We start from the raw sequence: 16,009 nt of genomic DNA on the forward strand, positions 1-16,009 counted from the left end.
AAACACCCTAACCCTAAGCCCCCCCCCCCGGGTGCCCTAAACCTAACCCTCCCCCCCCAGAGTGGCTGTCCACTCGCGGCGCCCGGCATCCCTTCGATCAGGATGCCGGGCGCCGGTCTCCCGGCGTCGGAAAAATTACAGATTTAGACGCCTGTCATTTAACCCTCGCCAGGATAAAGCAATCGGGAAGCCAGCTGTCGGGCTTACGTCAGCCGGTTTCCTGATTGAACCCCCTAATGGCTATATATTCACTATGTTTAATTCAATTCTTAGATATTCTCTGGGCTTTATAACTTCATTTTTATTGAAAATAAGCAGTTTTAATTGCAAACAAATTTCATTATATCAGAATTTAGTAAACATTTATGGTGGTCATTGTAGTACAGTACATGGAGTCCCATGAAGTCAGTACAGAACGTTATGTACTTAGATTAACCTGCTCAGCAGCAAATTATTTTAAAATGTTGCCAACTATGGGCAATGTCTGACACTGATGGGGATACAATCTAGTTTAAGTAGATTACTAATGTATTTCATTTACATTGGAAATATTTTTTAGCCCATATGATCTTAACCTTGATGGTGTATGAATATCACAGCATGGGTTTTCCTAATTTGTTAACTTTAATTGTTGGTGTAATGGTCTTTTAAGGGTTGTGTCTGGAGTGACTGTACATATAAGTGCAAGAGGAGTTTAGTGCTGATTATTCCTGTTCTCATGAATACCATAATGAACGCTGGCCATGAGACTGATAAGAGGAGGTTAATATCCGCAGCTGGATAGCTTGGATTGTGTAGTGACCGCTTACTTTGTTATTGTGACCTTGGCGTTGCTGAGCCTCTTTTATTAGGAATCATAACCTTGACATTGTGTAAAATTCCACACGTTGTTACATTACATGAAGACCCAGCAGATCTTGTAATACAGTACTTCTCCATGTTCCACTGATCTCTGTACCTGCACAGCACAATTGTAAGACATGAAAAAATTAAAAAAAGCAATAGAAAGGTGATAAAAAGGGCAACTAATTGCCGATACAGTCAATATGAGCTTCTCTGTGATATTAAAGCAATGTTTGTGCACTGTTTTGTTTACAGTCAATACTAGTTTAAAAGGGCTTCTCTTTATGTTACTTTTATCTAAGGGGGTCAATCCAATTAGTCGCGAGGTGTGCGAGTTGCCGTTGCAATGGTGTTAGAAAAGCCGGCACCTCGCACCCTTCGCGGCCTGCTCTGAGCCCGAATTCGCTGAATTTTGCCCTATGGGGCTGCGAAGAAAGACCTCACGGTGGAGTGTGCCGGAAAGAACTTTGACCCAGGGAGCCTGTTCTGGGCCTTCCAGTGGATGGATTTGGACGACATAACATAATTTGGATGAGCACTTCACAGAGTGGTAACAGTGGATCCCAGAAGACATTATAGGGGGTTGAGGTCCCAGTCGGACCTCCCGTTGGTGTACGCTTGGCAGAACTTTGACCCAGGGAGCCTGTCCTAGGCCTTCCACTGAATGGGTTTGGGCAACATCACGTAATAAAATTTAACAACTTGAAGATTTAAACCCAAGCAACAGGCAAACACACGTATATGATTTGTGATAAACACATGCTGTATAAGTTATATACACAAACTAACACTTTTGCTGCAGCAGGTTACTGATGGGTGCAGGGCCGGGCACTTTACATCATTAGGCCCCGTCCGTGATATAATGCCATGATTTGCGGGTCTAGCAGAACGAACAAAATTGCACAATTCTCATAGAGTTTAATAATTTTAGCCCCTCCCCACAGACCCGCGAATTACAGCATTGTGCTCGAGGGGGTGAATCTTCGATCACAGGCTGAAGAACCATGGCTAGTGTATAAATGAAACTTGACCAGTCTGGGAGAAAGCGGGGGTGGGGGATTCTCGGTACTCAGTAACCCCCTGCATGCACCAGTGCCTTATTAAGAGTCAGTCTTAAATGCAATTTTGGACTTTTTTTCTGTATCAAATTCTGATTGTTTGCGACTTTTTAGAAACTGCATTTTTCTCTTTTTCTTAAGTCTGACTTGAGACTCTCTGCAATAAGTGGCTGAAACCAGGGCTCAAATGGGCGTAAAATTGCAGGATTGGTCGTGAATTAGACTGCAGTGGACTTGCAGTAGCAATGAAATAATGACTGATTCATGCACAATTGGAGAAGGGGAAGCCATCACATATATTTATAAAAGGTGAATGGCCAAATACAATTAATATTTGTGTCTGCTTCCGGAGCAATTCCCATGCTCCGAGAAACATACTAAGCCTTCGAGAAAGATAAAGTACCAACCAATCATCTTCTGTCATTTTTCAAACACAGCCTTTAAAATGACAATTAGGAGTTGATTGGTTGCAACTTTATTTCTCTCCAAGGCTTAGTACTTCTCCCCTTTATGTACATATAACCTGCAATCAGGGCTGCCAACAGAAATTGTGGGACCTGGAACTAGCAAAATAGGCAGGGCCCCCCTGGGATGGATGGAGCAGAGGTAGGGGTGTGGGGTTACATCAATTGGTGCGTAAACCAGTTTAAAAACTGCTGTAAAATACACACACACATAAAACCAATATATATATATATGTATATTAGGGATGAGCGGGTTCGGATTTCTGAAATCCGAACCCCACCGATCCGAGTCGTATCCGAGTCAGGCTCGACTTTTCCCGCCTGACTCTGATCTGAAATCGAGGCAAAACGTCATCATCCCGCCTTCTGGATCTCGCGGGTTTTGGATTCTATAAAAGGTCCCCACGTCGGCGCCATTTCTCACTCCTGCTGTCTACAGTGAAGAGGGAGGGTGGGAGCTAGGGCTGACTGGGCTGTGTTGTGCTGCTGTCATAGGGGCTGGCTGGGCTGTGTTGTGCAGTTAGTTGTCCATAGGGGCTGTGTCCACTCCAAAGTTTATAGGGGCTGGCTGGACTGTGTTGTGCAGTGTCCCATAAAGGCTGTAGTCCTAGAGGGGTGCTGTAGTGTTGTCCAGGGGGTGATCTGTGCATCAGGAGTGCTCCCCCAAAGTGAACTCCCAAAAAAAAATTTTTATTGTTGTGTTTGTGAATTGTGTGCGAAGTAGACGCGCGTGCATCAAAAAAGTAATGCCAAGCGTGCACCTGTGTCATAAGTAAAGGGCCAGCTGGCTCGTCTGTTAAAGGGTGCTGTAACCCCCAAAGTGCACTCCAAACAAAATAAAAAATTATTTTCTGTGTGTGAATTGTGTGCACTGTGGCTGCACGTGCATCAACAAAGGAGCAGCGTGCATCAACAAAGGAGCAGCGCCAAATCCAGATCCAGATCCAAAACCAAAACATGAAAACAAAACACCAAGGAAAAAAAATCCCAAACCAGGGGAGATCCAGATCCAAAACCAAACCACGAGGATCGCAACACATCTCTAATTAAAATGCATTTTAGTGAAAAAGTCGTACAAAAAGCCACTCATCACTACCAAGTCACACAGCGTTCACTTTTTTATGTGTAACACGACTAGTAGCACACGGAGGATAGATTTATGTGGACACATCTGTGACTCTTGTACTCTTCCTCATGGGTTTGTAATGGCTTCTACAGTAAATTTGCTGGCTATTGAGCCAGCTTCTTTTGCTAAAATTAATTGTTTAACATTTAGATTATGTTGCTCTAAAAACAATTTATCAAACTCATCAAAATAGATTTATTGTTGGTTGTATTCATCATCAACATCATTATTATTATTATTATTATTACTACCATATTTTTGTTTTGTTTAAAACAGCACCAATATATTATGCAGCACTGTACATTGAAGGCATTCCCACCACGGCCCTAACTGTGCAGTTTGTATATTCTCCCTGTGCTTGCGTGGGTTTCCTCCGGGTACTCGGTTTCCTCCCACACTCCAAAAATATACTGGTAGGTTAATTGGCCCCCAACAAAATAAAATTAACCCTAGTGTGTATGTATGTGTGTGAGCATGCGATAGGGAACATAGATTGTAAGCTCCACTGGGGCAGAGACTGATGTGAATGGCCAAATATTCTCTGTAAAGCGCTGCGGAATATGTGTGCGCTATATAAATAACTGGTAATAAATAAATAAATTATGATTTAGATCAGGGATGGGGAACCTCCTACCCGGGAGCCTTATAAGGCCCTCGGTATCATTTGGTCTGGCCATCAGAGCTTTTCTCTGCTAGCCTCATCTGGCTAGCAGGGTGCCTAGAATGGGGCACTGCAGCCAGAATCTATGCGGCAGTGCCACCTGGTGCATCCTTAGGATGCTTCAGACAGTCACACAGCTGCCCTTACAGCTCCCTGGAGCATCCTCAGGATGCTCCGGGCATTGCTGTAATCACCGGCGATTGTGGCCCCGCCCCCATGTGACGCGGAGGGGGCATTGCCTAAATCAGGCCCGCAAATAATGTTATATATATCAAAATGGCCCTCAGCAGAAAAAAGGTTCCCCACCCCTGATGAATAACATACAATGACATGAAACAGAGGGTAAAATTGCCCTACTTAAATAAACTTACAATCAAAGTGGTATAAAGAACTGATACATAAGTATAGTAAGAATATATATTTGTAGTTGATGGTGAGGGAAGTGAGTGTGGCTACTGTAAGCCAGAAGCATTATCAGCCACCTTTATTGAAGCTGGCATTGACAACTGTGATTTTTGTGCAATTATGGTTTGGTTGGAATAAGGAGAGACAGTGGAAGGAAGAGAATTGAAAAATGAACTAGTCATTGACTCATGGTACATATTCTAAGACATTCAGCTGCAAGCAATCATGGCTGGCATTCGCCATTACATTAACCAAACCTCCTTCCTGCTGTGATTATGGAGAAGGTTGTTTTTTTTCTGCATGGGGACTCTTATGGTTATCTGCAAACTTGGGTATACCTGTGTGCCCGGTGTTCTTCTTTCACATCATGCTTTCTGCTAGACACAGAGGGGGAGATGTACTTAGCCTTGGAGAGAGATAAAGTGGAGTGAGATAAAGTACCAACCAATCAGCTCCTGACACTTTACAGGCTGTGTTTGAAAAATGACAGGAGCTGATTGGTTGGTACTTTATCTCTTGCCAAGGCTTAGTACATCCCCCCCCCCCAAAGCTAGGACCCTTATTCCCAACTGCTCAGAAGTTGTGGTGGTAGCTACAGCCACCAATGTTAACATCACCAGGAGGACCAGAGATGGCTACATCAATGACTCTGGAACTGATTGTGATGGTATTCCAGTAGATTTTTTAAATTCACCTTGTAATTTCCCACTTTATTCATAATTTATTTTTATAGATATAAAAGTAATACAGTGTATTAATCAGAAAAATATTGTCATCAAAAGGCAAGACCAAAAAATGGCACATGATATCCAGAGCAAGCAAAACATGGCAGGTACATGCCCCTGAGCGAAAATTCATTCATAAATTTGAACGGTTTTATATTCATGAGAAGATTAATACATAGGAGATGGGACCCAGAGCTGATTTAAAATACAACCACTGCTAACTGCGGTGAGCATGACATAGATTTTCTAAGTCTAATTGGAGGAGAACATTTTCTTGCTTTAGTTGTGTTATGCACGTCCTCACCAGTTTCTGTGTCACACTTGTCAATCCAATCCTTCTTATTTTGCACTATTGGGTATTAATATTTTTCTGTATTTATATTGTATTATTTGTATATTACTACCCTTAAAGGGTCTTTGTTCTATTTATTATTTATTTTGTTTTCTGATGTATGTGTACTATATTATTGCTCTGATGAATAAAAGAAATGTTAAAAAATAATAATAGGTTGCATAAGTATTATATGGTATCCTCCCCTATCCCCCCCCCCCCCCCAAACAAATAAGCTGTAAGCTTAAAAAAGAGAAAGATGTACTTACCTACTCTCCCAGTATGTCTGGGAGACATACAATTCAGGGGGCTCTCCTGGACTGAGAGTAAAGCTGGCCACACATCTAAAGATTATCTGTCCAACCAGCCAACTAGTTGATTGGTTGGAATGAAAATCTGGTAACGTATGGGAGTAAATGACAATCAGCAATTTGCTCCCAAATGCCGAAAAATGGACCAAAACTGTTGTTTGAACAAATAGTTTAGACCAAACATTAAACAAACTTGTCTGAATGACCATTTTCATCTGTTTTCTGGCATTTAGGAGCAAATTGCTGATCATCAGTTACTCCCATTCCTTACCAGATTTTCATTCCAACCAATCAACAAGTTGGCTGGTTGGATGTAAGTTGGTCTAGTGTGTGGCCAGCTTTAGCCGACCTCCTGCATGCTGCTCACTGCCTGAGTGAAGTGGGCTGTCTGGAATCTTGATGACACGGTGATGACTTGTGGCCATGCTCTAAGCTTTACAATGACGCCCAGTACCTTTCACGTTGTTTTTTGAATGTTGTAAGTTCTGAGCAAGGGTGTATCTAGACTCCGCTACCGTTATATTAGTGAAATAGCACAAAGTACAAGGTCACATTTGTTTAGAGAAGGATATATATTTCTAAACTTCTCACTCAGCTGTCACCCTTGCAATCAATTTATCTGCAGCTCAGTTACCACATTATTGTGTTAATGCTTCTGAACTGTTTTAGTGTTTACGTACTGTGATATATTGTAGTAGAAGTTTACTGTATTTTGTATTTCAGGCCATACAGAGTGTGTGGAGTCTCTTTCCAATGCTGGAGTGAGTATACAGCAACATATAAAGCACCTGGGTTCTCCGCTGTATGTTGCCTGTGAGAATGATAAGATGGACACAGCTAAACGACTGCTTGAACTGGGTAAGAGATTTATATGTTTAACATCTAATATCTCTTTAAATAGTTTTTTTCTCCTGATACATGTGCTGCTTATAATACATCTGCTGCTGCTGTAAGCAGGGACATGCAGTCAGGGGAGGCAGAGCCTCCCCTTTCCTAATGGGTAAAACAATACAAAGAAGATATTTATAACACAGATTCTGGGGGTTATTCAATTTGGATGTGAAAAGTCGGAATCGGCGCAGATGACGTCGTTTTCGCATGTTGTATTCAATTACAAAGACTTTTCGCCGGTTCGAAAAGTCTTTGTAAAAAAAGCTTTCACCATGTTTTACATAGCAAAAAAAGTGCAGAATTGGGGTTTAGGGGTGCAGGCTTAAAAAAAATAGCCTGCACCCCTGGGAATAGCCCCTAAAAATGAAATGTGTCAAAAAAAAAATAGGGACACCCCAAACAAATTATTTTAATTTTTGGGTTAAAAAAAAAAGGGGAACAGTGTTTAAAAATAGGGAAATAGGTTCAGGGGTATTCTGTAAGTATGCGCAGGTGTTTTCTAGAATAGGCTATTAGCGGCAGGTGCATTTTGCAGAATTTAAAAAAAATTAGTTTAGGGGCTTAAAAATATACTAGTACCCATTTTCATGTACCCCAAATTTGATGGGAACACTTTTAAAAATGAAAAAAAAACCTAACTGCTCTTCTGCATCACTTCTTCAATTTCGGGAAAAAAACACCTGCCTCGGCGATTTAAAAATGCAGAACACATTCTGCAGGGCTAAACGGGGGTACCCACAGTGATTCCCCCATGTCTGGACATCATTAGGGGGGTCCCTAGATGAATTCCCGAAAATTCCCCTATTTTTCCCGATACTTACCTTTCCGCAGGCTCCTGTTTTCGTTGGCTCCAAATTGAATACGGGGATAAAGCGGGCACGATCCTAACTATTTCTTTTACACTTCACTTTTCTTATTAGAGCGGTGCTTTGGGGTGGTTTGGCTGGGCTAGTTTGGGGGTGTCCTGCGCTCTGGATTTGAACCCTAGTATGTTAGGGACCTGCCCGACAAGAGGTTACCCGGATATGGTGGGCAGGCCCATAATCTTGGCCAAGATCATGCCAAAAACCTCTATTGTATTTACTGTAAAATGTATTTATTTATATATAATCAGTTAATTTGGAGTTGTGCACTTGTATTTCTTCTTTGTGTATAAAGCGGGCACGTGCCTGATACTTTATCCCCAGAAAAGCTCTGATGTGGAGCGAAAAGTCCAGCAGAGACTTTTCACTCACTAATTGAATACGGGCCTCTGTGTCATAAATATCTGCTTTGTATCATACAGGGTTTCCCTGTATGTACCCAGCCTATTCTCACTTCACCCCTCAAGTCCCTGCAAAGAAGACCGACAGAACACCCAATCACACCCCACACGGACACTGGATACTACGGGGCGCCGTAATACGGTGGTTCAGACTTTGATACAACTTGGAGCACAGTTTGCTATAACCTGCAATATAACCTGCAGGAGGAAGATTACTTCCCACCATTCCTAATTATCATCACCACTAATTAAGGAGACTATTGACAATTCTGCAGCGTTCAGCTGGAGATTTCATTAGAGAGACTTTCTTCAGTTTCTCTTTTCCAACATGCCTACTTAATTTTACCCAACCCATTGTATACAAACTTTTTATCATATCAATATCTGCATAATAATATACAATATGTATACATCATTGTGTTTTACTTTAAACTTGATTTAGTAAAGTGAAATGTATACCCTACCACCATGTTTTAGGTTTCATTCATACAATTAGGAATTAAGGTTGAGCTCAATCAACCAAGCTTGTCTTGGGATTTTCCGATATTAGATGAGATAGGACAGCGGATCCATCACTGGGTCCGCTGTCATCACTGGGTGGGTAGTGGGCATATGCGGTGGGGACACGGTGGGGACACTAGCGGCAGCGGGACCCAGCGGTGATAATTTTCATGGTGGCAGGCCTGGATCTGCATTCTGCAGAGTTCGGCAGCGGTTATAATTTAAAAAATGGCGCCTCAGTGTCAAATGACAAAATCTGGCTTAGCTGCTCCTCCCCAAACCGCTGATCCAGAATGTTCACTTCAACAGTTTGGAAAAAGCCTCCCCCAGCATGAGACAGGGTCTCGGCCCATCACAGGACAAGTATCAGAGTATCACAGATAACTTCGGTTTTATTGTATGATTTATCTTACCTGACTAGTCTCTACCATAAACACATTTGTAAAAATATAGGTGGAGTAATCCTTAAAGATTTATCCATCAGTAAATAATTACAGTATCAATTAAAAAATGAAAATACTAAACTGAAAGTAGAGTAAAGCTGGATAAACACTATAAGATAATGCCTAATGACTAACTACTAAAGAGATTCAGACTGACCAAAACAATCCCCAAAATGGCTGATATACACTGTACACACTACCTAATAATCATTTAGTTCCAAACAATCCTTTCGATTCCAAATTGCCTTGTCCTCGTAGGGGAATGCTAACTAATTAATTAAACGTCCGAGGTCTGTACTCACTGCACTTTCTGAAGGATACCAAAACGACGTGAACGACATAGCGTGTGCAGCACACAACTATATCAGGAGCAAATCTGACAATATACAATTATCGGCCTGATCTGTCAGATATAGCCACGTTGGGCCAAAAATTGCAGAGTGTGTACCCAGCTTAAGATGGTAGTGAAACTCATAGTATACAGTCTAAATTAAGTGAAGGTTATATAGGCTTTACCTATAAAAACTATATAATATTAGGATGTTGGTGGAATGGTTCTTATGGCATGAAGAACAGATATGTGATTTTCCCTATATTTTCCTTTGTCAAAAATGCTGAGAATAACCTTTCTTTGTTTTATTACTAAATATACAAATTATTTTAAACATTACTATAATATATATTTATGCCACTAGGTGCAAGTGCAAATATTGGCAAAGATCTGGACTCCCCATTACATGCTGCTGTGAGAAACGGCAATTCCGAACTGGTGAACTTGCTGATTGACTATGGAGGAAGCCCGCAGTCTAAGGACGCAGATGGGAGACGACCTGCAGAAATGGTACCATCTCATGGCGCATTGCACCAGCTCTTTCTCAAAAGAGAAGGTAGAATTCACTAACCAAATCCCAAGGCCTTCACTTTGACTTGGTTGAGATACTATATTATGGCATATCCTATATTAGATAATATATTTTCAAGAACATATGATGAGTAGCTTATAGTGTGTCTGGTTTGCACTTTGGTGCCTTCTAAATACATTTCAAAACTTAACTAAACCACTTCTTTCTGTCCCAAAATACTTTGGAATTTGGAGCAGAGCTGCACCTCACATCATGTGTAGGTAGTCCATATTCCACAATACTGCTCAGCAGAGGCGCTTTAAGAGAGGAGGGGCCCCGTGTGCAGGCTCCAATCAGGCCCCCTCCTCTTTGGCGGTGCAGTAGACTCTAGCAATATACCAGAATTTACTGCGCATGCGCAGATCTCTGGGAACATGGCGCCTGCACCGTGTTCCTGAGACAACTCTATTGCGCATGCAGGAATCACCGGAAAATGGCCGTGGTGGGCATTTTCCTGGTGATTTCTGCAGCTCAGCAGACAGCTCCGGGCCAAGCGAGAGATAAGTGTAGGGTAGGCAGCGGCTTAACAGGCTGCAATAATTACTATATGTGAGGGCTATTATGTCCACATCTACTTCTCTGCCATGTAATGTAACTGCCCAAAGGCATATATGCAGGAAAGAGTGGGACTGCAAAAGTAATTTCATCAATATTGGCCTTGGTACATAGACACCATTGTCTCTAAAATTGTAATGTATGTGCTTGTATTATAGAGGTCTGCCCATAGGTTTCGGTTGATGATCCAAGACCAGTGTCACCATACCTCTAAATATTTTGCACTGCTCTAGATTTATTAGTCCTTACATATTGTAGCTTATAATCAAGCATAAATCACAAAATAATCTGCACACCTACAACAGAACATTATGTGAGGCTCAAATCAAACTGGTGCAGAAGATTATGGTGTCCATCTCATACTTCACTACTCTCCTGGAATGCAAAATGTACAGTAAATATGGATGGCACCAAGAAGGAATCCTCTCTGTGAATCCTAAGGAGAGATAGGGGTTTACCAACTGAACCCCAGTATATAGAGCTAAGATAAACTGAGAGGGGAATGGTAGAAGAGTGTCAATGACACTATAGGATGTGGCTAAACAATCCCTTGCTCCTCATGTAAAAGAGCTACAGTACAGTCATTAGTAATAGTGGGAATTTGTTCAGAAAACCATCACAACCTCTTATATAGTCGATCATACCGCTTACTCACTTAAGCAAAGTGAACTGTTATGCAAGATGGGAATGACACTGAGCCATATAATTTTAAATATTTTTATTCAATTAAATGACATATTACACATCAAAATTATTGTGATAGAGAAACAAATTGAAAAATAAAAAACATTATCGCTAATGCAGTGCTAGTGACATAAAAAAAAACACTAAAAAGTTTATGTAACGTGAGTTTTACAAGATAAATTAAATGGAAATAAAATGAAGAACCATAAAAATAAAGTGTAAACTACAACCATAAAAGTCTAAATGAAAACTAGACGCGTTTCACGGCACTTTGCTGCTTCCTCAGGCAGTGAAGGAAGTGGTCAGGTGCTTGAGGAAGGTTCCGTGAAATGCATCTATTTTTAAGGAAGACTTTTATGGTTTTGTTCATGCATTATTTTTATGGCACGATCAATGATGAACCATTCCATGGCCATCCCTACTTGGTACAGACAACACCTACCACATGCTGGCAGTCAGTATGACTGTTTAGATTTTCTCAGATTCTGATTGGCTGGGAGTGGAGGGCTTGTTGAAGAAATGAGTGAATGTGAACGTGCAGACTCATCTGCTCCGACAGTGGTGGCTTATATGATAGACGGCCACTATTAAGAAGCATATTAATGCCTAGGGCCTTGCCGTCCAATGGTAGAGGGCATGGCTCTAAGTCATTGGGGCCCACTGGGGATTACCTTGGCCGCACCCTGGCCAGTCTGACTTCGGCAGTGAGAGCCATGCAGTGGGAGAAAGATATGGAAGGGGTAATGAGACACAGAAGGGGAAGGGGCATTGGGTGAAAAAAAGTCTAGCTTTGCCTCTGGGTAGGACGTAGCTGAATTGTTATCTGACTGAAAGCACTTTCACAGCCTTTAAAGTGTTAAACTGAAAAACAAAATTACTACAATGATAAAGGCATTTGTGTTGGATAAATATAAAACACCATTGCACTCACTCACTATACAACTACTGTTCAATATAAAGTGATGTGAACTGTAATAATTGTATATTGCTGTGGTTCAGTACTTCTTGCCAGATGCTTTTATGTCTCTTCACACTTCTTAGTAAGTTTACACTGTTAATATTTCGGAAATTCTTTTCCCAGGGCCACTGACTTTGAAGCAGATATGTCGCCTCTGCATTAGGAATTGCTTTGGACAAAAACAACATCACAGAATCTGTCAACTTCTGCTTCCAGATCCTTTAAAGCAATATTTATTATATAGATAAAATGTTATCTATACTTATTGTGTGTGCATTTTTACGGCATAGAATGTATAATGAGAAATATGTCCTGGAAATAACTTGACTAATTTTAGTGCAATTACTGTATTTTAAATATACTACGAAAACTATATTTGCTTAATGTGTCCCTTTATTGTCTGGAAATGTTATGCCATTACTTTTTATCTTATTATTTTCCTTTTGAAAATTATTTTGAGAATACTTGCTTACTGTATTATACACATCCAGAAATAAGACTGCACACATAGGGCCTGAATCAAATCTACTGTATGCTCAAAGTGGCTGCAGTGTTTCATACTGCACATGCTTACAAGGCTAAACACATACTTGCGCATCTCTAAGGATCTGTGGGAAAAAAAATAATGAGCATTTAATTGTGGTTGATATAACTGATGTTGAAGTGTCAAGCCACTATCCAGGATAACACCAAGATTCCGCACATGTTCAGTGTTTTGTAACTCTGAACCCCCAAGCGTAAGTCCAGTTGGTTGGCTAGGCTGCAGTCTTGTCCTTTGATGGGGAGCTCCTATCATAAGGACCTCTGTTTTATTAGGATTTAGTTGCAGCCATCCACTCCTGGAGCTCAGCTAGACAGCCATTGAGGGGTGGTATTGGGTTCTCAGTACCCAGAGCAAAGGAAAGGTAGAGTTGTGTATCTTCTGGATAGCAGTATAGTAGACCAGGCAATGACTATTTCATTCAGTAGCAGCATGTACACTGCTAAAAGCATGGGAGATAGTATAGAACCCTGTGGAGTACCGCATGGCAGTAGCACTGTTAATGATGAGTATAATCCAGATGAAACTCTCTGTGATCCGCCGGTGAGAAATGATTTGAACCACCTAAGGACTGTACCATCCAGTAAACAGAAAATTTTCAGGCGCTCAATCAGAATCACATGGTCCATGGTATCAAATGCTGCAGAGAGGTCCAGAAGGATTAAGAATGAACAGTCACCTCTGTCTCTTGCCATCAGAAGAGCATTAAGCACACATACCAGGGCTATTTTTCATACTAAGGGCCTGATTCATTAAGGATCGCAACTGCTTGGCCGATTGTTGCGTACTGCGCATGTGTATGAATCGTAATGTGCTGGCGCGAAGGCACCACTGCGATCGCAATGCGATCACGGAGGCCATGGAGATCCATCGCAGAGTGATTGACAGGTAGTGAGCATTTGGGGGTGGTGACGGAGTGGTCGGCAAAACGCAGGCATGCCTGTCCATTTGAATGCCATTGCATGGGCATGCATAAATTAGCCACTGCAATTACATACACAGCTTGAGTATTCAATGCGTGCTACGAGGTTAGCAATTTCTAAGGTCAGGACTGCTGTAATTCTGCGTGAGGGGCCGATGTTACTCGATGTTACCGATGTATACACAGGACTGCAAGGTATTACGGATGTCAGATAGCGGTAGTGGGAGGCAGTGGGCATCTCTATGCTGGCAGTGTGACAGCATTGCGATAGCATTCATTAGCATATTTTCGCTGCAGACCTGCGTGCAATTACAGAGCTGCGATTGCAATAGCGATCCTTAATGAATCAGGCCCTAAGTCTTCTCCTTAATCCTGACTAGAATGGATCATAAATGTCATGGTTTGACAGGCAGGTTTCTTGCTGATAAATCACTTTCTCAATAGCCTTTCCTAGAAAAGTAAGGTTTGATACCGGTCTATAGTTGGTCATGCAGTTGGGGTCTAAGTTAGAATTTTTAAGAAGAGGTCTAACAATTGCTTCCTTTAGTGGTACAGGAAAAATGCCAGTCTTGAACTATTTTTGCAAATACAGGGTGAATTATGTCCATACGCCCTATTAGAAGCTTGGTTGAGGTCGGGTCCAGATCACAGGTCGTGGGAGGCAACATTCCGATAATTATAGCAATTCCTTTTACATCCATTGGATCAAAGCTGGACCATGAAGAACAATTATGAAATCCTGCATGATAATATTTATGATGGTTTTATGCTTTTGCTGCATACAATGTAATATGTATGTTATATAAAGTAATAGCTGGAAATTAGAATACATTTTATATTCACACATTGAATTTTTTTATTTGATTTAATATACATTTTTTTAATTAATGTACAAATAATATTTAGAGTTTGCATCACAAAAGTGAATGGGAGTGTGCATCTGAGTAATTGCCTGCCACACTACCGAATAGAGGCCCTGATTCAGAGCCGGACGCTCTGACAGAGCGCTCTCACTCTGAATTAGGGCTGGTCTTTTTTTCTTTTTTTAGAGCGGCCTCCTGGCTGCTCACATAGCTGTGGGTCACCCACAGCTATAGCGAGTGGCCATGACGATGGTCGCGATGGTCAAGACCATGACGACCATCGGGCTTGCGATGAGACCCTTGTGGTAGAGCCCGAAAGCTCTCCCACTGACATCACTTGTGATGTTAGTGGGGCCGCCCCCAGAAGGTAGGCATTCTCATGGGAATGCCTCCGTCTGGGCAGCCACTCCCCCGGCCCACCCACCAAAGGGGGCATGCTGTCACTCAACATCGACAGCACGCCCCGTTTGGTACGAGACCCGGAGCCACGGATTGCCCGTCACTATCCGGGTCTCACGCATGCGCATGACGGAGCTGGCTCTGTCGTGCGTATGCGCTCTGGGCCACCATCGACCCGGTTGCCTGTGCTCAGCGCTTGCGACCGGGTCTGAATCAGGCCCAGAAAGTGGTATTTGTGCATAAGTACAGTAGTTGAACTTTTTTGGAATCATACAGAAATATCCAAATAAATTTCATATGCTTGTACTGTAGTAACAAATTCATTGCTCTGTCAGAGTATAAAGAAAAATGTTTCTCTTACAATTCAAGCAGTTCATGTCATATCTCCAATAAACAGCAGGTGGCAGCATAATCTCACCATGTTTTTCAGAGTTAATTATTTAACAAATACTCTTGTCACTTTGCTCTATCATAGTCAATATAAACACTGAACTGCTTTTTTTTTATTAGTGTTGGGTTTTTTTCTTTCAAAAAGTGATACAAATTACTTTTGCAGGTCAATAGTAACATGGGTCTGCTAATTGTCAGCATTATATCTTGTATAATAGCAGTGATGATTCATGCAGACTTTGTACTGCTGTAAGGATGTAGACTTAATATAATTTTTTTATTGGCATACAAAGTGCAAATCTTGCCAAATCTAATCTTTGTACTAAAACAGAAGCAGCATAATAATAGTGTATTGACTGCATCACTCCTACATTCTCCTTTTTATGGCTATCAGATGTAGATAATTATTGGAATACTGAGATATACAACTAGTTGAGCTTAATCGATGTTTGCATTTAAAGCAGCAGTTAATTTGTTACGAGAATGAGACTTTAAGACCAAGGGCAGAATTCACACTAGGATGTATTGACAGCCGGAATGTCACATCATCTGAAGACCTCATAGTGGATGAGCAATGTACCAAGAACGATAGGATAATTGTATGTTTCACTTTCTTAGGGTGGTGACTGTTGTTACGGGAATAAGTCATGTTAGTATACAGAGCCTGATGCATCAGACACTTTAACAGTCATTTAAACAATTGGTTTAAGGATTTATCAGACAAAACAGCAGTGTTTAAAAAAAGGATAACAAATGTTCATACCTCCCAACA

General features: G+C 41.4%; 1 protein-coding gene across 3 annotated transcripts in view; it reads left to right on the forward strand.

The window, feature by feature from the left end:
- The window catches only part of ASB9 (ankyrin repeat and SOCS box containing 9), a 68,414-nt gene extending 55,917 nt beyond the window's left edge, over nt 1-12,497 (forward strand). For 2 of the 3 annotated variants that reach the window (XM_088451585.1, XM_088451582.1), the window contains 3 exons: nt 6,648-6,782; nt 9,719-9,910; nt 12,246-12,497. In XM_088451585.1, coding sequence (XP_088307711.1) covers nt 6,648-6,782; nt 9,719-9,910; nt 12,246-12,370 — 452 coding nt within the window. In that variant the 3' untranslated portion in view covers nt 12,371-12,497. The remainder of the gene's footprint in view (nt 1-6,647; nt 6,783-9,718; nt 9,911-12,245) is intronic. The other variant, XM_088451583.1, reaches the window with a different exon arrangement.
- Nucleotides 12,498-16,009: the final 3,512 nt, after the last annotated feature.

Source organism: Taudactylus pleione, unplaced genomic scaffold (assembly GCF_031769625.1).
Source record: "Taudactylus pleione unplaced genomic scaffold, aTauple2 ptg000026l, whole genome shotgun sequence".
NCBI lineage: Eukaryota > Metazoa > Chordata > Amphibia > Anura > Myobatrachidae > Taudactylus > Taudactylus pleione.